General features: G+C 38.8%; 1 protein-coding gene across 4 annotated transcripts in view; it reads right to left on the minus strand.

The window, feature by feature from the left end:
• Window positions 1-27,965, minus strand: part of RALGAPA1 (Ral GTPase activating protein catalytic subunit alpha 1) — a 273,082-nt gene that overhangs the window by 67,745 nt on the left and 177,372 nt on the right. For all 4 annotated transcript variants that reach the window (XM_081090070.1, XM_081090072.1, XM_081090071.1 and 1 more), the window contains 2 exons: window positions 26,940-27,801; window positions 23,403-23,474 (listed from right to left, as the gene is read on the minus strand). In XM_081090070.1, coding sequence (XP_080946196.1) covers window positions 23,403-23,474; window positions 26,940-27,801 — 934 coding nt within the window. The remainder of the gene's footprint in view (window positions 1-23,402; window positions 23,475-26,939; window positions 27,802-27,965) is intronic.

Here is a 27,965-nt window from a genome sequence, read left to right on the forward strand (position 1 = left end):
GGGACAATTTAGATATGCCAATTAATCTAATGTGCACATCTTTGGAATATGAGAGGAAAATGGAGTACCTAGAAAAAAACCACTCAGACGTGGGGAGAATGTGAAAACTCCATAAAGAATAGATTTTCCCTCCTCATCAATGATATAATGAACATAGTTAGCTCTAGCTGGTTTTACTCAGTGGATAGAAGGGTCCTGGGTTCGATTCTGGTCAGGGGCACATACCCGGATTGTGGGCTCGATCCCCAGTAGGAGGCATGCAGAAGGCAGCCAATCAATGATTCTCTCTCATCATTGATGTTTCTAACTCTCTCTCCCTCTTCTTTCTTCTCTAAAATCAATAAAACATGTTTTAAAAAAAGAAACATAGTTAAAATATTATTCGAGGACCTGCTGTACTCTGAAAACTATAGAACACTGTCAAAGGAAATTAAAGGTCTTAAAAGAAATCCCGCATTCATGACTGGAAAATTCCCCAAATTGATCCACAATCCTAATGCAACCCCTATCAAAATCCCAGGTGTCTTTTTTTGTAGAAATTGGCAAGCTGATCCTAAAATTCACAGAAAATGCAAAAGATTCAGAATAGCTAAAACAATCTTTAAAAAGAAAACAAAGAGGAGGACTCATAATTCCTAATGTTAAAAGTTGATACAGCCCTAACCGGTGTGGCTCAGTGGATAGAGCGTCGGCCTGCGGACTCAAGGGTCCCAGGTTCGATTCTGGTCAAGGGCATGTACCTTGGTTGCGGGCACATCCCAAATAGGGGGTGTGCAGGAGGCAGCTGATCGATGTTTCTCTCTCATCGATGTTTCTAACTCTCTGTCCCACTCCCTTCCTCTCTGTAAAAAATCAATAAAATATACTTAAAACAAAAGAAGTTGATACAAAGCTACTGCAATCAATGCATTGTGGTACTGCCATAAGAATAGGTATGTAGATATATATGGAACAGAATCTTGGGTCCAGAAATAAACCCTTATATATGTCATCAATTGCTTTTTGACAATGTTATGAAGACAATTCAATTGGGAAAAGAATAGTATTTTCAACAAATGGTGCTGGGGCAACTGGATAGCTACATGCAAAAGAATGGAGTTGGATTCTTATCTCACACCATATATAAAAATTAAATCGAAATGGACTACAGAGCTAAATATAAGGTCTAAAATTATAAAAGTCTTTTAAAAAGTTTATAAAACTATAAAATGTCCACAAAAACTGTACATGAATATTCACAACACTATTTATACAGACAAAAAGTAAAACCAATCCAAATGTCCACCAATTTATGAACAAATAAACAATATTTAGTACAGTGATACAATTCAGCAATAAAAAAATGAAATGCAGAGACATGACGCAATATGGATGAACTTTGAAAACACTGTGCTATGCCTGTCAAAAAGATCACATACTCTTTGATTCCTTTTATAAAAGTTGTCCAGAATAGATAAATATGTAGATATAGAAAATAGATTAGTGTTGGCTAGAGCTGGGAGTTAGGGGTGGTGTTCGAGTATAATGGGGAGTGACTAGTAATGGGTATGGGGCTTCTTTTTGAAGGCACTAAACTATTCTACAGTAAGAGTGTTGTAATACTTGCACAACCCTGTGAATATACTGAACACATCTATAATAATAAAAGCGTAATATGTTAATTAGACCAGACAGCCAAACGACCTTTGGGACGTCATTCAGGATGAAGCCATGGCAGCGGGGGCCGAGGCAGAGGTGGTTAGGGGTGATCAGGCAGGCAGGCAGGCGAGGGCTGGGGGCGATCAGACAGGCAGCCGAGCACTTAGGAGTGATCAGGCAGGCAGGCAAGTGGTTAGGGGCAATAAGGCAGGCAGAGGGGTTAAGGATGATCAGGCAGGCAGGCAGGCCAGCAGTTAGGAGCCAGTGGTCCCAGATTGCGAGAGGAATGTCCGACTGCCAGTTTAGATCCCTGTGGGATCGGGCCTAAACTGGCAGTCAGACATCCCCCAAGGGGTCCTGGATTGCGAGAGGGTGCAGGCCGGGCTGAGGGGACCCCCCCTCCCCACCCGCTGTGCACGAATTTTGTGCACCAGGCCTTTAGTGTATACTATAAGTGAGTAAATTGTATGGTATGTGAATTATATTTCAATAAAGCTGTTAAGAATTTAACTTGGATGCATGATCTATGTGTAAATGCTGATCCTGGCAGAAAGGGAACTTTCAGTGTTCTTCTTTTTCGAGGTAAAGGGCTATCAATCAGAATTCATAAATTTATTAAATTGGGAAGAGCTAGACTGAAAAGCTCACCTAATACTATATAAATCTAAAAGTTGAGATAAATGTATGTGCCATAAAGAAAAAAATGTCTTTAAAATGCAAAAGTAGAAGAAAAATCACCTTTATATTATCCATGTCCTTCTTACAATTTAGCTGCCCTTTTATACCAAATCTTATCTTTTACCATTCCTTATTTTTCTACTTACTAACTACTGCTGCTAAAATGTTTGGTATATTACCATTAGTGTGTATTATGAAAGTGAATAATGAGAAAAAGGTATTAGAAAAAAATGAAATTAGTTAATTTGCAACCACAAATACTCTATAAAAATATGTGTAGTACTGGCAAATATTATGAGCATACTACGAAAAATTCAACATGCAATCTGCTAAGTTACAAGCACTTCCGAATTCCTGTATATTACAAGAGAAATACTAATAGAAATTATTTTGAGATTTGAAATGTAAGAATATGGTGGTTAAATTATGAAGAACAGGAATTGGTTCATTTACTGAAAGAAAATAAAGGATCTACAAATGATCTAGGTCAGTGGTCGGCAAACTGTGGCTTGTGAGCCACATGCGGCTCTTTGGCCCCTTGAGTGTGGCTCTTCCACAAAATACCGACTTCTGTGCATGGGCCACGAAGTTTCAATCGCACTGTACATGCATGCCCGCACGTGGTATTTTGTGGAAGAGCCACACTCAAGGGGCCAAAGAGCCACATGTGGCTCGTGAGCCACAGTTTGCCGACCACTGATCTAGGTAGATACGAGTATAAAGAAAGAAAACTGTTATTTTCTTTAATTCTTTTTTAAAAAAGCAAACAAAAAGGCCCTGGCTGGGTAGCTTAGTTGGTTAGAATGTCATCCTGATATGCCAAGGTTGCAGGTTCATCTCTGGTCAGGGCACATACAGGAAGCAACCAATGTATGCATAAACAAGTGGAACAACAAACTGATTTCTCTCTGAAATCAATAATAAATGAATAGATAAAGCAAACAAAAAATGTCATGGGTTCATTTAAATAGAATATCCAAAAAAAAATTATGCTGTCTCAAGGAAGATGTCCTTTTCAAGGTAAACATGAGAACGAAACTACTTTAGCAGAATCCAAGTAGTAGAAAAGCATAAATCCAGAATCCAATTTTGTACAAATTGGCAAGCTGATCCTAAAACTCACAGAAAATGAAAAAGATTCAGAAGAGCTGACAAAAACAAACAAACAAACAAATAAACCCAAACCGTGAATAGGCAACATTGGCTGCTAAGGCCTGAGCTCTAAATCAGCAATTTTCATCTGGTGTGCCTTGAGAATTTTTAAAACATGCAATACCTGACTATTTATTTAGTTAGGACACTGACCTCATTTCCCTTAGATTGTCACAAAAAAACCCCTAAAAAACAAACAAAAAAACCCCCCGACAATGGCCAACACATCAGTAACCATTTGTGTGAATGAATCAATATTATACCTATGTTTTTGTCAAATAGGCAAAACACTTTTTTTCTGGTGTACTGCAGAATTTTGGTTGATTAGTTTTATGTGTGCCATGAGATGAAATAGGTTGAAAATTGCTGTTCTAGATTAAAGAGTTTGGTTAGGCTGGGAAGTCACTAAGGAATAAAATAAAAATTTTACTTTACCAAGATTATTCTGGTACTTAGGACTGTCTAGATGGGGAAGAGCCCGGAGATGAGAGACTACAGACTACTTAGACAGTTGTTTTAAGTATCTTAGAAAGAAGTAATAAGAACATGAACAAAGGGGTTGGTTCAGGAAAAGGGGACAGATATGAGAGGTAATAAGAAAGAATTGTCATAATGATTATGAAAATCTAAGGGTAAGGGCAAGAGAATGGTGAAGTTTGGGTGACTGAAATGGTACTTCTAAATATAAGTAGGAAAATTAGCAAAAGGATCTGATTTGGGAAAGAAATGATGACCTGGAAATGTGATAAGTAGATAGATAAAAATTTATAGTAGGCAGCTACAAAATCATGACTGAGAACTGAGAGATAGGTATACATGGGCAGAAAAGAATGGGGGTGAGAAGATATGAGAGATATCCCAATGAAAGGGATAACTATGTGAAGAGGTAGGGGGTAGAAGATGAGCCAGTGAAGACAAACAGAAAATAATGAGAGAATTAGGAGTTGAACAAGATAATTTTAGTTATACAGAAGCCAGGAACGAACAATATCTAACGGAGTGGGTCCAGAGACATGGAAGCATGGAACAGTGTGTGGAATCTCAGAGGGAAGGTGGGGGTTGGGTGGGTGGGAAGTAATCAACCAAAGACCTTGTATGCATATATGCATAACCCATGGACACAGACAATAGGGTGCTTAAGGCCTGGGGCAGGAAGTGGGGGTATGAGGGAATTCTATGCTCTTTGCAAACAATTATTTTGTAAACCTAAAACTGCTGTGACTTTTAAAAATGCTTATTAAGTTAATTAAATTAATCAGATAAATTAAAGAGGCTGATGTGGACTGAGAAAACTTTAGACTTAATGGTAGGAATACTAAAATTCAGAAGGATAATTTTAATAGAACAGCAGAGGTCTGAGAACACATGGTGTGCAAGACAGCAAAAGTGATGTAATTCCTACCCTCAAGGACCTGACCATTAGTACCAATGATAAGTTATTATGGGGAACAGTTAGGATATGACAACTCACAGACTACTTAGAGAGCTATTACAACTATTTTTGGAAAGAAGCAATTAGAATATGAAAGAAATCCTATATAATAAAGAGGTAATATACAAATTGTCCATCACTCTAACACACAAGATGGCCACCCCCATGTGGACACAAAATGGCCACCACAAGATGGATGGCAGGGGAGGGCAGTTAGAGGCAATCGGGCCGGCAGGGGTGCAGTTAGGCGTCGATCGGGCCTAAATGGGCAGTCGGACATCCCTCGAGGGGTCTAAGATTGGAGAGGGTGCAGGCTGGGCTGAGGGACATCCCCCCATGCACGAATTTTGTGCACCGGGCCTCTAGTAATAATAATAATAATCTACACTAATAAAAGACAAACATGCAAAATTGACTGTACCTTCACTATACCTTAAGCCACGCCCACCAGCCAATCAGAGCAACTGTATGCAAATTAACCCAACCAAGATGGTGTCCTGCAGCCATGGAGCTGGAGCAAGCAGGAGGCTTGGTTGCCCCAGTGATGGAGGAAGCCAAGCTTCCAGCCGCCACAGCTGGCTCTGAACTCCACTCAAGGCAACAAAGTTTCAATTATAGAAGATAAATAAACCCCAGATACCTGCTTTCAACTTACCCGTGGCCATGGAGCTGGAGCAAGCAGGAAGCTTGGGTTGCCCCTGGCGATGGAGGAAGCCAAGCTTCCCACCTGCCCTGGCCGGCTCTGAGTTCCACTCAAGGCTACAAAGTTTCAATTATAGAAGGTAAATAAATCCCAGAATAAAAAAAGAAAAGAAAAAAAGGAGAGGCTGGGAGCTTCCATTGCCGGGGGGCTTGGCCAGCCTGAAAACGGCCTTCAGCCCCTCTCCCAGACAGGCCAGGCACCCCAATAGGGACCCCCCACCCTAAAAGGGGTGTGGCCAGCCTAAAAACAGCCATCAGCCCCTCACCCAGGCTGGCCAAACCTCCATGGGGTGAGGGTCCCCACTCGGGGGGGTTTGACCAGCCTGCAAACACCCATCAGCCACTCACCCAGGCTCGCCAGGCACCCCAGTGGGGACCCCCACCCTGAAGGATGTGTGACCAGATGCAAACAGCCATCAGCCCCTCACCCAGGCTGGCCAGGCACCCCAGCAGGACCCCCACCCTGATCTGGGCCACCCTTCAGGGCAAACCAGCTGGCCCCCACCCATGCACCAGGCCTCTATCCTATATAATAAAAGGGTAATATGCAAATTGACCCTAACAGCAGAACGACTGGGAATGACTGGTCACTATGACACACACTGACCACCAGGGGTAAGATGCTCAATGCAGGAGCCTCCCGCCTCCTCAGTAGCACTAAGGATGTCCGACTGCAGCTTAGGTCTGCTCCCTGCTGGTAAGTGGACATCCCCCGAGGGCTACTGTGCTGCCAGAGGGATGTCTGACTGCTAGCTTGGGCCTGATCCCCCCAGGGAGTGGGCCTAAGCCAGCAGGTGGACATCCTCTGAGGGGTCCCAGACTGCAAGAGGGCATAGGCCGGGCTGAGGGACCCCTCCGAGTGCACAAATTTTTGTGCACCAGGCCTCTAGTTTCTATATATAAAAAGCCAATGGCTGTAACCCTGTAATGACCAGAACAACTGGTTGCTATGATGCCCACTACGGCCAGCGAACCTGCCCGATTAGGTGTGGGGCCAGCCGGCCAACTTCCCGTGGCCCCTCCCCCTCGGGGTGGCCTCACCCAGATCGGCCTCTCCCACCCCAATCAAGGGCGGGGCAGCCAGCCAACCCCCCTGGTGGCCCTTCCCCCTGACCAGTCCCGCCCCTGATCAGCCCACCCCAGCCTGATTGGCCTGCAGTCTCCCCCTCCCGAGCTGGCCCCACCCCTGATCACCCCTCCCACCCCAAAAGGGGGCAAGGCCAGCTGGCCAACCTCCTGCAGCCTCTCCTCCTGCCCGGCCCCACCCCAGATTGGCCCACCCAAACCAATCAGGGGCAGGGCCAGCCACCAACCACCTGCGGCCCCTCTCCCCGGCTGGCCCCATCCCCGATGGGCCCCCACCACTCTGATCAGCCCACGGAAGTGGGGCTGGCTGGCCAACCTCCCACGGCTCCTTCCTCCAAACGGCCCCTCCCAACCCATTCAGGGGCGGGGCCGACTGGCCCACCACCCATAGTCCCTTGTCATGGCTGGCCCTGCCCCCAATCGGCCACCCACCCCAATCGGGGGCAGGGCCTGCTGGCCAATCGTCCTTGGCCTCTCCCCCCAGCCGGCCCAGCCCTAATCGGCCCTGATCAGGGTTGGCTGGCCAGCCAACCTCCTGCCGTCTCCTCCTCCCAACAGGCCCAGCCCTGAACCACTCCGACTGGGGCCGGGCCACCTGGACCCCACCCATGCACAAATTTGTGCACTGGGCCTCTAGCAATAATAATATAGAGTGATAAATGTTATGACATGGAAGTGTTACAGGGGTCTGTGAGAGCACATGAATAAAGAGCCATATACATGATAGGGAAGGAAGGTAAAAAAAGTAGTAGTAGTTTAGGGAAAGAATTTTCAGAAAAATGATGTTTAGCTGAGACTAAAAGGATGGATAGGAACTATTCAGAAACATTTTATACCCTAAGATTATTTCATTGTTAAGTAAGACACAAACAAAATTAAAACTAAGAACATTCAAAGAAAAACCCCCAAGAATTAATAGAACAGAAATTAATGAGTTATAAAACAGAATATGAGAAACTTCCTTTGAAAAAATTAAGTAGATTTTTTTTTTTTTTTTTGTATCAAGAAAAATAAACACCCAGCCACACCAGTGTGGCTCAGTGTTTGAGGGTTGACCCATGAACCAGGATGTCACAGTTCGATTCCCGATCAGGGCACATCCCCAGGGCTCGATGCCCAGAAGGGGGCATGCAGGAAGCAGCTGATTGATGATTCTCATGATTGATGTTTCAATTTCTCTCCCTCTCCCTTCCTCTTTTTGAAATCAATAAAAACATATAAAAATAAAAGCCCACTGTAGTGGTAGTGCTTAATTCTCCTAAAACCCTAGTTTACAAAAAAAGAATGTTTAAAAAATAACCATAAAAAATAATTTGTTATTGGTACACAATATAAAAAACATGTAAATTATAGCATTAATAATCTATAATGAAAGGGGAAAAGTAAAAAGTTTCTGTATGTTTCAAAATTAATTTATCAGCTTAAAAATAGGAACTTATATTTGTCCTATGGTAACCACACAGGAAAAACCTGCAGTAGATAAAAGATTATGATAAAGGAGTCAAAGCATACTGCTACAAAAAGTCATCAGATAACAAGTAAAGACAGCAAGAGGAGAAACAAGGAACAACGGAGCTATAAAACAGTCAGAAAACAATGAACAAAACGACAGTAGAAAGTCCTTACCTATCAATAATTACTTCAATTGTAAATGGAATAAATAAAAAGACAGAATGGCTGAATTGATTTAAAAAGAGAGAGAGAGATACAAATGATAGGTTGTCTACAAGAGACTAACTTTAGCTTTAAGGACACACAGAAAATAAGAATAAAGGAATAGAAAAAGATATTTCAAACAAATGATAAGCAGAAAAAAAGCAAGGGTAGCTATACATGTATCAAAATAGACTTTGAGTTAAAAATGATCAAAAGAGCCTGGCAGGTGTGGCTCAGTGGTTGAGCATAGACCCATGAACCAGGAAGTCACAGTTTGATTCCAGGTCAGGGCACATGCCCAGGTTTCAGGTTCGATCCTCAGTAATGGGGCATGCAGGAGGGCAGCCGATCAATGATTCTCTCTCATCATTGATGTTTCTATCCCTCTCTCCTCTCCCTTCCTCTCTCTGAAATCAATAAAAACATATTTGAAAAAACAAAAAAGGGAATTCTAAAAGCCATTCAGAATTTTTAAAATATGGTCAAAAGGGATGGAAATGTAATTATATAATGACAAAGTGGTCAATCCATCAAGATGATATAACAATTGTAAATATTTATGTGCCCAATATCAAAGTACCTGTTATGCAAATACTCACAGAAAAAGGAAATTAATAGCAATCCAATAATAGCTGGGAACTCTAATACCACCCCCCCCCACTGTCAATAATGGAAAGATCATCTCAATAAGACAACAATGGATTTGAACAACACTCCAGAGTAAATGGACCTAACGGACATATTCAAAATATCTGTCCAAAAGGAGCAGAATGCACATTCTTCTCAAGTGTACACGGAACATTTTCTAGATCATGAGTTAGGCTAGATCACAAAACAAGTCTCAATAAATTAAAAAAGATAGAAATTATATCAAGTATCTTTTCGAACCACAACAAAATTAAACTAGAAAGCAACAACAGGAGGAAATCTGGAAAATACACAATACTATGGAATTTAAATGACACACTCCTGAACAACTACTAAATAAAAAAAAAACAAAAAACAAAAGGGAAATTTAAAATATATTTAAGACAAACAAAAATGGAAGTACAACACACTAAAGTCTATAGAATGCAGCAAAAGCAATTCCAAGAGGGAAGTTTATAGTCTAAACACACATAAAGAAAAACAAACCCACCTAATTTTACAACTACAGGAGCTAGAAAAATAAATAAATAAATGAAGCCCAAAGTTAGCAGAAGAAGGAAATAATGAGAGTAGAAATAAATTAAACAGAGAATAGGGAACTAGAAAAGATAAAACCAAGAGTTGGTTCTTTGAGAAGATAAAATTAACAAGCCTTTAACTAGACCAGTGGTCGGCAAACCACGGGTCCCGAGCCACATGCGGCTCTTTGGTCCCTTGAGTGTGGCTCTTCCACAAAATACCACGTGCGGGCGCACACGTACAGTGCGATTGAAACTTCGTGACCTATGCGCAGAAGTAGGTTTTCGGCCTGGGCGAGTCTATTTTGAAGAAGTGGCATTAAGAAGTGGGGGGTGTCGGTCCATCTGGTGACAGGAGATGCGGCAGGAGATGCAGCAGCACGGGGGAGGTACATTGTCTTGAGGTACATTCGCTGAGGTTGATCCCTTCCAACTCTCCCATCCACACTCATCTCAGATAGATGGGAGAGTTGGAAGGGGTCGACCTCAGCGAACGTACCTCAATCATATTTACCTCAAGCAAAGGCCAGCTTAGGAGTACCCTAATTAAGTTAATAACAATGTACCTACCTATATAGTTTAAGTTTAAAAAATCTGGCTCTCAAAAGAAATTTCAATCGTTGTACTGTTGATATTTGGCTCTGTTGACTAATGAGTTTGCCGACCACTGAACTAGACTAACCAAGAAAAAAGAGGCCCCACATAAATGATATTATAAATGAAAAATATAGTTGAAACAACAGAACTAAAAAGGACCGTAATAGATTACTCTGACCAACCACATACCAACAAATTGGACAACCTAGAAAAAATGGATACAAACTACCAAGACTTAATTACAGAGAAATAAAAAGAAGCTAAACAGACCAGTAACTACTAAGCAGATTGTATCAGTAATTAAAAACTTCCCAACAAGAAAAAATGCAGGACCAGATGGTTTCACTGGTGAATTCTATCAAATATTTTAAAAAATTAAACACCAATTCTTCCCCAATTCTTTCAAAAAAAACTGAAGAGGAAAGAACACTCTCAAGCTCATTTTAAAAGGCCTGCATTATCTTGATAAAAAGACAGATAAGAACACTACAAGAAAACTACAGGCCAATGTCATTAATGACTGTAGATGCAAAAATACTCAACAAAATATTAGCAACAGAACTGAATAGCACATGAAAGAATCATATAACATTATAAAGTGGGCTTCATCCCTTGTATGCAAGGATGGTTCAACATCTGCAAATCAATAAATGCGATACATCACATTAACAGAATAAAAGATAAAAATCACACATTTATCTCAACAGATTCAGAAAAAGCATGTGACAAAATTCAACATCCACTTATGATAAAACTCACACAAATTGGGTAAACAAGGAATGTACCTCAACATAATAAAGGCCATATATGACAAACCCACAGCTAATACAATACTCACTGGGCTTTTAGTTTAGGATCAGGAATTAGATCAGGGTGCTTACTCTCATTATCACTATTCAAAATAGCAATCAAGCAAGAAGAAGAAATAAAAGACATCTAAATTGGAAAGGAAAAAATAAAATGTCTGTTTGAGGAGGACATAATTTTATATAGAGAAATCCAAAAAATTTCATAAAAAAACTGTTAAAACTAATAAACAAATTCAGTAAAGTTTTAGGACACAAAGTTGACATGCAAAAGTCACTAATAATAAGTTATCTGAAAGAGAAATAAAGAAAACAAGCCCGTTTATAACAGCATCAAAAAATACTTAACAATAAATTTAACCAAGGCAGTAAACAATCTTTACAATGAAAACTATAAAACAACAATGAAAGATATTCAAGATACAAATAAATAGAAAGATTACCTATGCTAATGGATTGGAAGAATTAATATTGTGAAAATGTTCATACTACCCAAAGTAATCTATAGATTCAGTACAATCCTATCAAGATTCCAATGGTATTTCTTACAAAGTAGAAAAAAAATTTTTAAAATTTGTATGAAACCACAATAGTCTATATAGGCAAAGCAATCCCGAGAAAGAAAAACCTAGCTAGAGGTATCACACTTCTTGATTTCAAGCTACCATATATTACAAAGCTACAGTAAGTGAAACAGTATAGCACTGGCATAAAAACATATACAGGTATATCACAAACATTAACTTGAAATGGATTAACGAATTCAGGGTAATACCTGAAACCATAAAATTCCTAGGAGAAAAACAGTACAAGCTCCTTTATATTAAACTTGGCAATGATTTTATGGATATGATATCCAAAGCACAAGCAACAAAACAAAACAAAAATGAACACAAAAAGTGGGACTACAAAATAAAAAGCTTCTACACAGCACGCAAAAGAAATGATAAACAAAATGAAAAGTAAACATATGGAACAGAATAAAATATTTATAAACTACATATCTAATAAGGGGTTAGTATGCAAAATACATAAGAAATTTATATGCCTCAAATGCAATAAAACAAATCACCCAATTAAAAATGGATAAAGGGCCGAAACCGGTTTGGCTCAGTGGATAGAGCGTCGGCCTGCGGACTGAAAGGTCCCAGGTTCGATTCCGGTCAAGGGCATGTACCTGGGTTGCGGGCACGTCCCCAGTAGGATATGTGCAGGAGGCAGCTGATCGATGTTTCTCTCTCATTGATGTTTCTGACTCTCTATCTCCCTTCCTCTCTGTAAAAAATCAATAAAATATATTAAAAAAAAATGGATAAAGGACCTAAATAGACATTTTCCCAAAGAAGATATTCACATAACCAACTAGTACAGGAAAAGGTGCTCAACAATCTTAATCATCAGGGAAATGCAAATCAAAATGACAAGGAGATATCACTCATACCTATTAGAATGACTAGTATCAAAAAGTCAAGAGATAAAAAGTGCTGGCAAGGATGTAGAGAAATGGGAATATTTAGATACTGTTGGTGAGAATGCATTTTGGTGTAGCCACTATGAAACAGTATGGAGGTTCCTCAAGAAATTAAAAATATAACTATAATATGATCCAGCAATCCCACTTCTGGCTACATAGCCAAAGGAAACAAAATCCCTGTATCAAAGATATATCTATACCTCATGTGCACTGTAGCATCTATATATATGAAAGGCTAAGTGACTGACCGTCTAGCCCAGTGGTCGGCAAACTCCTTAGTCAACAGAGCCAAATATCAACAGTACAACGATTGAAATTTCTTTTGAGAGCCGAATTTTTTAAACTTAAACTATATAGGTAGGTACATTGTTATTGATTAGGGTACTCCTAAGCTGGCCTTTGCTAAAATAATAATAAAGCCACCAACACAAAATAATTACAATTCTTAAATTGATGACAAAAATACCTGTAGGATTTGCAGCTGGTTGGAAAAATACAGGAAACTTTATGCTTCGAGTAGGTATTTTTGTCACCCGCGCGCGATTTTGCAGACGCAACTAGCACTAACCACTGCACAATGATACTGCTGACTGACTAGCTCACTCAACTCCTGCATGAAATCGCGTGCGCCTCCCCTGTGCTGCGTATCCCAGGGCCCACATGTGCCACGTCTCCCGTCGCCCGACTGACCGACACTCCCCACTTCTTCTAATACCACTTTTTCAAAAGAGACTCGCCCAGGCCGAAAACCGACTTCTGCGCATGGGCCACTAAGTTTCAATCGCACTGTACGTGTGCACCCGCACGTGGTATTTTGTGGAAGAGCCACACTCAAGGGGCCAAAGAGCCGCATGTGGCTCATGAGCTGTGGTTTGACGACCACTGGTCTAGCCGGTACATATGATGCACACTGGCAATTTAAAAATAAACATTGACTCGTGCATGCGTGATACATATAAAGCTCTCACTGGCGCCAATCACACGCGTGTTTTAATTTTATAACATTATATTATATATACTATTTTGACATGTAATTTTTTGTAGTGACGTAATTACTGTGCAAATCTTTTAATTCATTTTCTTTCAATGTGCAAGAATTCGTTCACCAGACCACTAGTTATTTATAATAGTCAAGACAAGGAAACAACCTAAGTGTCCATGGATGGACCAAGAAATTGAGAAAAAGTTATCTATCTCTAAATTTAATCTATCCCTATACCTATGAATTCAGCCATAAGAAAGAAGGAAATCCCTTCATTTGTTAACTTAAATGAAACTTGAGAGCATTACATTAAGTGAAATAACACAGTGAAAGAAAAATACGTATGTATGCCCTCATTTATATATGGAATCTAAAAAAAAAACTAAACTCATAGAAACCAAGACAGAATGGTGGCTTCCAGGGGCAGAGGTTGGGGGTGGGCAAAATGGGTGAAGGTGGTAAAGGGTACAAAGTTCCAGTTACAAGACAAATAAGTTATGAGAATGTAATGTACAGCATGATTACTATAGTTAACAATACAGTATATTTGAAAATTATTAACAGCAGATTTCTAAAGTTCTCACTACACAAAATAATTGCACCTGTGTAAGATGATACAGAAGCTTACTAACCTTATTATGGCAATCATTTGACAATATATACATGTATAAGTCATTACATTTAAACTTATATAATATTATATGTCAATTATATTGCAACAAAGCTGGGGAGAAAACTCTGAAGGGATGATATGAGAATACATAAATAAATTAATTTGTTCTTAAAATGAAAAAGCAAAAAAATAAAATAAAATAAAACAACCCCCACCCCCAAACCTAAAATAAGAAAAGAAATGTAACAAAATTATAGCACCACATATGAATTTCTAGGAGTATTTATTTTGAAAGTCTCAATGAATTGGATTTTTGTAAAAAACAAAACTACTAAAATTGACCTAAGACCTAAATTAAAACCTGAGGAGGCTAGTAATAATAATAATAATAAAAGCCAACTGAAAGAATTAGAAATTTTACTTATTCTTCCAAATTTTCAAAGAACAGATAATACTTTATAAAACTGGCTATAACTTTAATTTTAAGAATCGAATAAGGACAAACAAAAAACTAACTATAGAATATGCTAACAGATAGAGATTATATGCCCTAATTCAAAATAAAATTCTAGTAAATTTAATACAACAGGAAGTCAAAAGACCTAGCAGAGTTCATCCCAAGAATGTAGTAATTATTTAATATCAGTAATCTAGTGATATTGAAATACAATATCCATCAATTAGTCAAGAAAGCAACACTACATGAAAATATGAACCAATGCTGAAAAAAATTCTGATAACATTTAACAACCTTTCATTATAAAAACTCCCAGAAAACAGGCTATTTCCTTAGCATGATAAAAAAAAAAAAAGTTACCTATTTTAAACCAGCAACCAAAGATATCCATTATTAATATAACTATGTAACACTGTAGTGCAATTTCTGGTCAGTGAAATAAGACAAGATATAAGCAAAACATGCATGATGTTTAGGAAGGAAATTATTTGCAGATGATGACCACACAATTAAACAAATCCTAAGAGGGATCTAAGATGGCAGAGGAGCAGGTAGAAGTTACACTTATTTCCTCCCAAGACTAAATCAGAATTACATCTAAATTATAGAGCAATCAAACTGAGTAACTAACTAATCACTAGCTGAACAGAAGTCTTATAACAGGATATACCGAAGAAGCCCATCAAAAGTGGTAGGAAGTGTAGATGCTCCAGTGCCAAGAGAGTCAGGAGCTCACCTGACTGTGAAAATCAGCAGGGAATCCATCCATGAGGGTGAGACAGGGTACTGCTAAAAACCCAGGTGCCCTCTTAAAGGGCCAGCATACACAATCTTGATGGGAGACACTCACCCTGGGCTCCAATAAGGGATGGCAACTCAGAGTAGACTGGAGTCATACAGGGAAAAATTTGGTTATATGGCTTTAGGGAGAGGAATAGAGGGACAGCTACCAATGTCACTGTACTGAGTTAGAAGCCATCTCTCCTGGGATGAGCCCAGCCTAGATACAGCATAGTTTGGGGAGATGCACTAGCCCAATCCTCCTGATTCCATGTAGAGTCATCCTGTCAACCACCTGACCCTGATGGGGCAAAGTCCACTTCATGAGATTAGGCTCTGAAAAGTCAGCCTGAGGGTCGATCACACCCACAGATGGGCCAAGATAAATTAAGACTCAATTGCAACCTCCCTAGCTGGTTTGGCTCAGTGGATAGAGCACTGGCCCTCAGATTGAAGAGTCCCAGGTTTGATTCTGGTCAAGGGCATGTACTTTGGTTGCAGGCTCGATCCCGGGCCCTGGTATGGGTGTGTGTGGAAGGCAACCAATCAATGTATCACTCTCAAACATCAATGTTTCTCTCTCTCTGTCTTTCCCCCTCCTTTTCACTCTCTCTAAAAACCAATGGAAAAATATCCTCGGGTAAGGATTAACAAACAACAACAACAAAGAAGAGTCAATTACAACAGAATGGAACACATAACCCACACAAAGGACAATCTTGGAGCACCTAGCTCAGGTGATCAGGGGCAATGCACTACTGAGTCCCAAAGGACACCCACTACATATGACCACCACACCAAGACGAAGACAGAGTAGATCTACCTCATACACAGAAACAAACACAGAGAGACAGCCCAAATGGGGAGACAAAGAATCATGCCTCTAATGAAAGAACAGGAGAAAACGAACTCAATGAAAATGGAGGAAAGCAATCTATCAGATACAGAGTTCAAAACAATGGTTATAAGAATGCTCAAGGAACTTAGGGGAAGAATGGAGGAACACAGTGAGACCTTAAAAAGAGGGATAATAAGCATAAAAATGACATAGAAACCATTTAAAGATGTCAGAAATGAAGAATACAACATCTCAAATGAAGAATGTACCAGAAGGAATAAACAAGTACCTATTAGAAGGAATAAAAAATAATCGAATCAGCAATTTGAAAACCATGTAGCAGAAAACACCCAATCACAACAGGAAAAAAAAAAGAATTTTAAAAAATGAGGATAATTTAAGGGACCTCTAGGACAATATGAAATGTGAATTCATATTGAATGAATATGAATTCATTCTAATTCATTCTAATTCAATATGATTAGAATTCATTCAATTGAATGAATATGAATTCATTCTAATTCAATATGAAATGTGAATGTAGCAACATTCACATCATAGGGGTACCAGAGAAGAGAGAGAGCAAGGAATTGAGAACCTATTTGAAAAAATAGTGACTGAAAACTTCCCTAACCTAGTGAAGAAAATAGATATACAAGTCCAGGAAGCACAAAGAATCCCAAACAAGATGAACCTGAAAAGGTCCATACCAAGTCACATCATAATTAAAATAGCAAAGGTTAGAGACAAAGAGCGAATCCTAAAAGCTGGAAAAGAAAGATAGTTACCTACAAGGGAACTCCCATAAGACTGTCAGCTGATTTCTCAACAGAAACTTTGTGGGCCAAATAAGATTGGCACAAAATATTCAAAATGATTAAAATCAAGGAACTAAAACCAAGATTACTCTACCCAGTACAACTATCATTTAAAATTGAAGGAGAAATAAAAAGTTTGCCAGACAAAAAAAGGCTAAAAGAATTCATCACCACCAAACCAGTATTACATGAAATGCTAATGGAACTTCTATAAGAAGAAAAAAAGAGGGGGGGAAAAAGAACATAATTATAAAGAATAAAATGGGAATAAATATGAAACTATCAATAATTACTTTAAATGTAAATGGCTTAAATTCTCCAATCAAAAGACACAGAATAGAAGAATGAGTAAGAAAGCAAGACCCATATATAAGCTATTTACAAGAGACCTATGTCAGAACAAAAGATACACACAGACTAAAAGAAAAGGAATGGAAAAAGATATTTCATGCAAATGGAAAGGAAAAAAAAGCTGGGATAGCAATACTTACATCTGACAAAATAGACTTTAAAACAAAGGCTATATTAAGAGACAAAGAAGGACACTACATAATGATAAAGGGAGCAATCCAAAAGGGGGATATAAATATTTATGTGCCCAACAAAGGAGTGCCAAAATATGTAAAGCAAATCTTGATGGGCATAAAAGGAGAGATCAACAGTAATACAGTCATAGGGGATTTTAATACTCTAATGACATCAATGGATAGATCTCCCAGACAGAAAATAAATAAGAAAATGGTGGCCTTAAATGACACACTAGATGAGGTGGATTTAATTGATATCTTCAGAGTATTTCACCCCAAAGCAGTAAAATATACATTTTTCAAGTGCACATGGAACATTTTCTAGGATGGACCATATGTTAGTACATAAAAAAGTCAATAAATTTAAGAGACTGAAATCATATCATATCCTATCTAATAAAAGAGAAACATGGTATTGGCATACAACCTCTACCCTTCCCATTGGCTAATCAGGGCAATATGCAAATTAACTGCCAGCCAAGATGGCGGCCGGCAGCAAGCCAGCTTGAAACTAACATGAGGCTTCCTTGCTTCAGTGACGGAAGACTCCAAGTTCCCCGCCTGCCGCTGCAGGCCTCTGAGTTGCAACTCTAAGCAACTATGTAAAAAATAGAGAAGCTAAACAAAACCCCAGAAACCTACTTTAGTCCACCGGGCTCCAGCCAGCAGGATCGCAACATTGTAAGCAAAGGCCAGAAACCTACTTTCAGCAGCGGAGGCCGAAGAGCTGGAGCCAAGCCTCAAAGCTAAAGCTGGCCCAGAATAAAAAAAGAAAAAAAAAGAAAAAAAGGAGCGGTTGGGAGCTTCAGTCACCCCCAGCCTGAAACAGCCCTCAGCCCCTCACCCAGACTGGCCAGGCACCCCAGTGGGGACCCCTACCCTGAAGGGTGTGTGACCAGCTGCAAACAGCCATCATCCCCTCACCCAGGCTGACCAGGCACCCCAGTGGGAACCCCCACCCTGAAGGATGTGTGACCAGCTGCAAACAGCCATCACCCCTCACCCACGCAGGCCAGGCACCCCAGTGGGGACCCCCACCCTGATCCTGCCCTGAGTGTGAGAGTGGCAGCGCCCCAACCCCCTGATCGGCCCTGCTCTGTGGGTGATAGAGGGCGGTACCCCAACCCCCTGATGGGCCCTGCTCTGTGAGTGACAGGGGGCAGCGCCCCAACCCCCTGATTGGCCCTGCTCTGTGCATGACAGGTACAGAGCCCCAACGCCCCTGATGGGCCCTGCTCTGTGAGTGACAGGGTATGGAGCCCCAACCCCCCTGATGGGCCCTGCTCTGTGCGTGACAGGGGGCAGAGCTCCAACCCCCTGATTGGCCCTGCTCTGTGCGTGACAGGGGGTGGCACCGCAACCTCCCCATCGACCCTGCCTTGAGTGTGACGGTGCAGTGCCCCAACCCCCCAATCGGCCCTACCCTGAGCGTGACTGAGGTTGGCATCGCAACCTCCTGATCTGCCCTGCTCTGTGCATGACAGGGGGTGGCACCCCAACTCCCCAATCAGCCCTGCTCTGAGCCCAACCAGGGGCTGCACCTAGGGATTGGGCCTGCCCTCTGCCACCCGGGAGCAGACCTAAGCCATCAGGTTGTTATCTCCCGAGGGGTCCCAGACTGTGAGAGGGCACAGGCCGGGCTGAGGGACACCCCCTCCCCCTCAAGTACACAAATTTTTGTGCACCGGGCCTCTAGTATATAAATATTACCATAATGGGATGAAACTAGAAATCAATCACAAGAAAAAACTGAAAAACCCACAAAGACATTAATAGTAAATAATATGTTATTAAACAATGAATGAGTTAACAATGAGATCAAGGGGGGGAAAATCAAGATACTTTAACACTAATGAAAATGAGAACACAACAGCCTAAAATCTGCAGGACACATCAAAAGAAGTCCTAAGAAGAAAATAGCAGTACTGGCTTACATCAAGAAACAAGAAAAATCTCAAATAAACAATCTAACCTTCCACCTAAAGGAATCAGAAAAAGAACAACAAAGTCCAAAGTGAGAAGGAAGGAAATAATAAAGATCAGTGTGGAAATAAATGACATAGAGTCTAAAACAAATAAAAACAATGTAAAAGATCAATAAAACCAGAGGATGGTTCTTTGAAAAGATAAACAAGATGGATAAACCTTTAACCAGACACATCAAGAAAAACAGAGGACCCAAGTAAATAAAATGAGAAATGAGAGAGAAGTAACAACTGACACCACAGAAATACACAGGATTATAAGAAAATACTATTAATTATATACCAACTAATTGGACAATCTGGAATAGATAAATTCCTTGAAACATACAATCTTGCAAGGCTGAATCAAGAAAAACTAGGAAATCTGAAGAGACAAATTACAACCAACAAAATTGAAGCAGTAATCAAATAACTCCCAATAAAGAAAAATCCTGGATCAGATGGCTTCACAGGAGAATTTTACCAAACATTCGAAGAGTAGGAAGATCCCAAGCTCCTTTTCTGAGGCAAACATTATCCTGATTCTAAAACCAGATAAAGACACTACAAAGAAAGAAAATTATAGGTCATTATCTCGGATGAACATAGATCCAAAAATCCACAAAAAAATATTAACAAATCAAATTCAACAATACACTAAAAAGGTGATATACCACGATCAGGTGAGATTTATTCCTGGCATGCAAGGTTGGCACAATATCTGCAATCATCAAGAAATCAACAAACAAGTGTTGGTGAGGATGCAGAGAAAAGGAACCCTCATGTATTATTGGTGGGATTGCAAACTGGTGTAGCCACTATGAAAAACAGTGTGGAGGTTCCCAAAATAAAAAATGGAACTGCCTCATGACCCAATGATTCCATTTCTGGGTATGTAATTGAAGAAACCCAAAACAGTAATTCGAAGGAATATGCACCCCCATGTTCACTGCAGTGTTATTTACAAGACCCAAGATTTGGAAGCAGCCCAAGTGCCCATCAACAGATGATTGAATAAAGATGTGGTACATATATACAATGGAATATTACTTAGCCATAAAAAAAGAATAAAATCTTACCATATGCAACACCATATATGGACCTAAGTGCAGTAAGTCAGAGAAAGACAAATACCATATAATTTTACGTATATGGTGAGGTTGAAGTTACACAGGTATTCTTATACAATGTTGGTAACACTAGAAATTAGTATGCTTTGGCCTAATAATTATATTTCTAGAAATCTACTATAGGGTAAGACATTTAAAAAAAAAATTAAATGTCCAATAACTGAGCATCATAAAAAAAATTTTTGAAGAATATCAAAATGGCTGAGAAAAATGTTTACAATATAATATAAATTTAAAAAAAGATAACTTACTATATATTACTATGACTCCAGTTTTGTAAAATAAAAAAATCATAAGTATATGTCTATCAAAAAAGAAATAATGAAAATACATAAGCAATTGTTAACAATAGTTTCATAAATATATGGTTTATTTTTGTTTTATAATAGCCAAAGAAATGAAACGTTATTTTAAAAAGATCATTCTAAGGAAAGTTTTTTAAAAAAGTACCTATCAGTTAGGAATTAAGGAAACGAATAGATTATACTATTCCATAAATTTGTTAGTAATAGGCATGAAGAGATAGACTATAACTTGGAAGGATAATAACAGGGAAGTTTTGTTTTCTTTAAAGGCAGATTACAAACATGCATATGGTAAGAGGAGTAAGTAGAAAATCAAGATAAAAAAGATAACTTTTTGAAGATCCAGAGCAGGCAGAGATGGTGAGAAGGAAAAGTATAGATGGGGGGCGGGGAGGCTTTTCTGAAACTGAAAGAGAAGATGGTTCAACATAGAAATTTTAAAGAGGCACAGATGTAAGGCAGAGTGTTTGATGTGGGAAAGACCTGAATGAAACATTATTTTAAAAAGATCATTCTAAGGAAAGTTTTTTAAAAAAGCACCTATCAGTTAGGAATTAAGGAAACAAATAAAGATTATACTATTCCATAAATTTGGTAGTAATAGGCATGAAGAGATAGACTATAACTTGGAAGGATAAAAAATGGAACTGCCTCATGACCCAGTGATTCCATTTCTGGGTATGTAACTGCATTTCTGTAATATATGTAGTGATGGCATGGTGGATGGCTTGTTTCAAACTAGTTCCCCAATTGTCAGAAATCACTGGGTTTAATTCATGAGACTAATGTGTGTCAAATGTGAAAGTGTGGAGGAAGACTAAATAAAGGTTAAGAACTGTTCTAGCACACTGTCTTTCATACAGGAAGTCAAACATTTGAACTGAATTCTTAGTGAAGTTAAAATAAAGAGACCTTTTGACAATAATGAAGGGTTTGAGTGAACAGGAATAAGAAATTTGACGAACAGTTGGGAAGACGGTTGAAGTAAAGAAGTATTAATCTACAGTAAGGCTTTATATCACACTGGTTTGATAATTTTCTCTAGTAATGTACTGCTGCCTAGGAGTAGAGAAAATACATATTAAAAATGATTCTGGCTTGGCCAGTGTGGCTTAGGGGTTGAATGTAGACCTATGAACCAGGAGGTCACAATTAGATTCCTGGTCAGGACAAATGCCCAGGTTGCAGGCTGGATCCCCAGTAGGAGTGTGCAGGAGCTCGTCAATCAATGATTCTATCTCATCATTGATGTTTCTATCTCTGTCTCCCTCTACCTTCCTCTTTGAAATCAATAAAAAAAAAGAAATAGATTCTGATTATAGAATTGATTACTGCCATATATATAAAGTCAAATATAGAACAGTTTTTAGGGTCTTAAATATGGCATTTTAAAAGTAGGTGACAGTGTGTGAGTTTGCTGGACAGAAAGGCAAGTGAAATCAGAGGTGGATGGGCATATTTATTGCGGGAAAAGTAAAAGTAAATAACTGGAGATATCAAAGTATAAAACCCCAGTTGAGTTAAAATGTGAGAGTGAGAAATGTGGATGTTAAGGAGGTTGTAAATTTTAGATCTAAGAAATACAGGTATTTGCCCAGCTGGCCTGGCTCAGTGGTTGAGCGTCAACCTAGGAACCAGGAGGTCAGGGTTCGATTTCCGGTCGGGGCACATGCCCGGGTTGCGGGCTTGATCCCCAGTGTGGGCCGCGCAGGAGGCAGCCAATCCATGATTCTCTCTCATCATTGATGTTTTTATCTCTCTCTCCCTATCCCTTCCTCTCTGAAATCAATAAAAATATACTTAAAAAAAAAAAGAAATACAGGTATTCTTAATGATGATGATATCCAAAGTGCCGCTTTATTAATGAATTTCTAGTTATAGTACCCAAAAGCACCTATCCAAAAATTTCATTTTTTTGAATCTAGAAAGGAAAGTAGCACATATACATGGCTCAACACTATGCGAATTTCAGTTAGGTAATATTTTGTTGCTTCTAGTACTGGTTTCCCATTAAGTTTTATCCAGATACACTAGGAAACTATGTTATAATGGAGTTTTATGCGTAAAAATCCACATTATCCAGCTTGCAACCTAGGCATTTGCCCTGACCGGGAATCGAATTGTGACCACCTGGTTCACAGTGGCAATTAACTGTATTTGGATATACCATAAGGAATATCCAAGGGCTTAAAGAGAAATCAGATTTATAGCAGTAAAACCAACTATAACCATTTTCTTTATGCCATTCATATTTTTTGTTAGGTACTAGCTTGTATTCACCAGTCATTTCAATTGGGGCCTCTTAGACTAATCAAAAAGGTATATTTGCGCCATCTAAGTATGGGAAAACAAACAAATAAATTTATAGGTTCAATTAAATTTCTGTAATTCAAAAGATGATTCTGAAATGCATAAAAAAGGTATACATAATTCAAATATACCTAACATTTTGATATTTTCATTTAAAAGTTTATTATTTCTAAGGTATAAAATACAGTTTCTGCTCAGAAAATTGTAACTCAGCAATACAGTACTATTCATACAAACAGAGAAATAGCTGACAGTTGACAGTTATAAATTTGAGATTTTCCAACAACTTACCACTGTCTTGAATCCAAGTTTCTAAGTTCTCTAAGTAGTTTTTCATTTTTCTTTAGGAGATGAAAGTTCCTCCTAAACAGATAAATTTATAAACATTTTCATTACCTTTGCAGTGAGTGACATGGCAGTCCCAGAAATATTTTCTATTCTACTAATGCAATTCTTGATAGTTGACTTGCCTTATCATACTTCTAACACAAAAGAGAACAGACCTTATAAAACAAGTAAGGCCTGAGCTGGTTTGGCTGTGAATAAGGCCTACAGACTGAAGGTCCCAGGTTTGATTTTGGTCAAGGGCACATGTCTGAGTTGCGGGATTGATCCCCAGTAGGGGGCACGCAGGAGGCAGCTGATCAATGAATGATTCTCTCTTATCATTGATGTGTGTGTCTCTCTCTCCCTCTCCCTTCCTCTCTTGAAATCAATGAAAAAAAATATTTTTCAAAAAAGAAACATATGTCATTATTTCTACCCAGACCCTCATATATTTCTATCAGTGGATCATTATCTATTTCATTTTTCTTTGCAGATGCTGTGAGCTTCCCAAACTCATATCCAGAAAGAAAAAAAAAGAAATAAAAATACTTGTAGATTCCTTCTCAAGAGTTTCCTTAGGTTAGAAAGTTTTTTCCTCATGAGAAATAAAATATTCTCAACATCGAAATCATTACCAAATAAGCATGTGTAATATAGATGGAATTTGCTTTCTTCCTTGATTTATATTGTATTTTTTACATGCAAAAATGTATGTATAAGTTTTACCAAATATGTTCTATAGGTACAAAATGCAGTAGTCTCCCCTGCCCTTTATCCTGGTTTCAGTTACCAGTGGTCAACTGAGGTACGAAAACATTAAATAGAAAATTATAGAAATAAGCAATTCATAAATTTTGCATGCCATTTTGAGTAGCATGATGAAATCTCACTGTCCCGCTTCATCTTGCCTGGGACATGAATTATCCCTTTGTCCAGTGTATCCACATTGTATACCCTACCTGTCAGTCACTTAATAGTCACTTCGGTTATCAGAGACAGAGAAACCACATTCACATAACTTTGTTTACAGTATTATTTTACTATTAGTTATTGTTAATCTCTTACTGTGCCTAAGTTAAAAATTAAACTATTTAAAGGTATGTCTATATACGTATATATATGTGTATATATATATGTGTGTGTATATATATATGAAAAAATATTCCATATATATGTAATACAAATGAAAAAATATTCCATATATATGTAGTTATGTAGCACTATCCCATATTAGGCATCTACTGGGAGTCTTGGAACTTATCCACTTCAGATAAGGGGGGATTACTGTATTTACAAATTGTTTATTTTAATTGTAATACTTATTGATTTTTAGAGAGAGGAAGGGAGAAATAGGGAGGGAAGATAGAGAAATAGAGACAGAGAGAGAGACAGAGACAGACATCAATTTGTTGTTTCACTTACTTAAGCATTCATTGGTTGATTCCTATATGTGCCCTGACTGGGGATCAAACTGTCAACCATGGTGCATGGGAACAGTGCTCTAACCAATTGACCTACCTGGCCAGGGCCTATATGTACAAATTATAATCACAAAATCAATGCTTGCTGAGGTAAAATACAGCCCCCTGACCTTTAATTTTTCTTGAGATAATATAGACCATTCTATACTAAAAGAGTAGAATGCATTTATACGAGTGGCAATTAACTATATTTGGACATACCATAAGACAAATTTGTTCCTGATATAATGTGGCTTTCCCATAAGGCAGAGGATATTGCCTTCTAATAAATGGAAGGGTTTAAATCAAGTTAAACACTAAGTAAGCAAGTAGAACTCCATTTCAATGCTTCACATGCATGTGAATTACTTTAAGATTTATTCATCTACCGGTATCTTCCCACCTACTACAAATTGAACAGAAGCAATAAATTAAATGATGCTTCTTCTATTTTCCTACAGTTTTCAGTTTCATATAAATTTAAAAATTAAATGTATATTAATAATGCTTTATACCAGTGTACAATTTTAGTACTTTACGTACATTAACTAATTTAATCCTCACCATTATGTTAGTTGGGAGTTATTTCCTCCAAGTTTAAGTGACTCCAATCTGGGTCTTCTTATTTAAGTCTATGTAATGCCTTTTCATTTAACTCCTACCTAACTTACTTGAATACTTTGTGTGTTGATTGCAAGTTTTTACAACATGCATTAAAAAAAATGATATCCAGATTCTTTTCTTGATTTGATGTTAAATCTTGAGTTAATTCCTCTGATAGAAACAAGAAAGGATCATATTAGTATTTGTCTAAAAAAAATTTGTGAGGCTTCTGTGAAATAAGAAGAAATATATATTTGGCTCTACCCCCAGTCCCTGACATAGAGCTCCTAAAACCCTTGTAAATTCCCGATGATGGAGGTGACAGGAACATCTTCACAGAGTTCCTAAATCCCTTAGGATTTCCTGGGTAATTGGAGAGCTTTTGTTCTAAAGAGGTGACTCTTGGTGGGCTCCTGGATAACTTCAGGATGAGGCCTTGTCACCAGAAAGAGTAACCATGATTAAAATGTTGGTAAGTGAAATAAGCCAATCAGAGAAAGACAAGTAGCACAGGATCTCACTTATATGTGGAATCTAATGACAAAATAAACTGATGAACAGAGAGGACCCAGAGACATAGAAGCATGGAACAGACTGATGAATCTTGGGGTGGGTGTGGGTGGGGAAGTGGGAAGAGATTAACCAAAGAACTTATATGCATAATCCATGGACAATAGTATGGTGAAGGCCTGGGGAGGGGCAGGAGTGGGACCAATGGGGGCACAAATGGGATATCTGTAATACTTTCAATAATGAAGATAAATTAAAAAACAAAACAAAAAAGTTGGAACTTTCAGCTCTACCTCGGAGTAGGGGTTAAGGCTGGAGATTGAGTGAATATCAATACGGCCATATGATGAAGCTCCATAAACGTCTCTAACTATGGGGCTCACAGAGCTTCGAGGCTGGAGAACACATTCAATGTTCTGGGAGGCAAGCACACTCCCAACTCCACAGAGACAGAAGCTCCTACACATGGGACCCTTCCAGACCTCTCCCTATGTATCTCTTCATCTGGCTATATGTATCCTTTAACTATCCTTTATAATAAACTGGCAAGTGTAAGTAAAAGTTTCGGAGTCATTAGAGCTAATTATCGAATCCAAGGAAGGGGTTGTGGGAACCCGATTTACAGCTGGTTAGTCAGAGTATGGGTGGCCCACAGTGGGGGCGGTCTTCACGTCTGTGTTAACTCCAGGCAGTGTTGGAACTGCATGGTGTGGAAAACCACACATTCAGTATCAGAAGTGTTATGAATAAGAATAAAGTTTTCCTATTGGCTTCCGTGAAGGTTGGAAAAATAAGATTATTTTCAATTATATGCCCTCTAATTTCTAAGTCAGATAGTGAGGAAGAGAACAGAGACTAAAAATGCTTGATCAAAAGATAAATAAGACTAATGTATAAAAATAAAGACAAACTTCTGCTTTATTCTTACCTTTTGTCCCAGGAATTCATTCCCAATATACTAAGAAGCAATCTGCAATAATAAAATGCTGACTGAGGCTTTTGAGGGGCTGGTTCATCTTGCTCCACAGCTTTCATGTTTAAGTCATTAAAGTGTTTCTCAACAAATTCTTTTTCCTCTGTATGTTGCTTAAGGATAGCATTAATAACATCATTTTCCTGTTTTTCAGAAATGCACACAGGTTGTGGAGCAGGAATATTAAGTGAAATTCCAGTTCTCTGTAAGCATTCAGGACTGGTTACACCTAAATACTGCAAAAGTTCATCAAGAACATCTTCATCATCTCTGATTGTATCCCAAGTTGGTACAGTTTCTCTAAATCTTTTAAACTGACAGGAAATCCCATCTTTTATTGTTATATCTTCTAAGCATTCGTTAGATCTAGGCGGCTCTTCTGGCTTCTCTTGGTGAGACAATGAAAGTATGAGAGATGCAGGTTCTGACAAGCCACTTACAGGAGGTGGTCCATATAGGATGGCAGAATCCCATGAATATTTTCCAGAAAGATCACGTACTATGATTCTGACATTTGAATTGGCTGATGCAAGACCAGCAGATAAACCTCCTCCAGGTATACTCTCTTCTGATCTGATCTGAATACAGGACACCAAGGTTGTATTGTTCAACACGAAGAACTGGATATTTGGACTCTCAAAGAGTTCAGGAGAAAGTTCAGTACTTTCACTGTAATGATTGTCATGATTTTCGCACACCTGACTTGTTAACATAGCAGGACCACCACTCATTGGATAATGGCCCAAGTGATTTACCAGATGTGTAATAACAGTACGAGCAGCTATAGAAATTAATCCTTGTTGCATTTGAGTTTTCACTAGAATAAAAAAAAAATAAGTGAGTGGGAATACTGTTGCTTCCTAGGATGTCATATGACAATGAGACACTAGACAACAAATAGGGACATTATCAAAATCACACTCAAATACTTCAGTAATTATTATTTCCAATTTAGATTATATTACAGAAATGATGGCAAAT

The sequence above is a fragment of the Myotis nattereri genome, assembly GCF_964212035.1.
Source record: "Myotis nattereri genome assembly, chromosome: 1".
Lineage (NCBI taxonomy): Eukaryota > Metazoa > Chordata > Mammalia > Chiroptera > Vespertilionidae > Myotis > Myotis nattereri.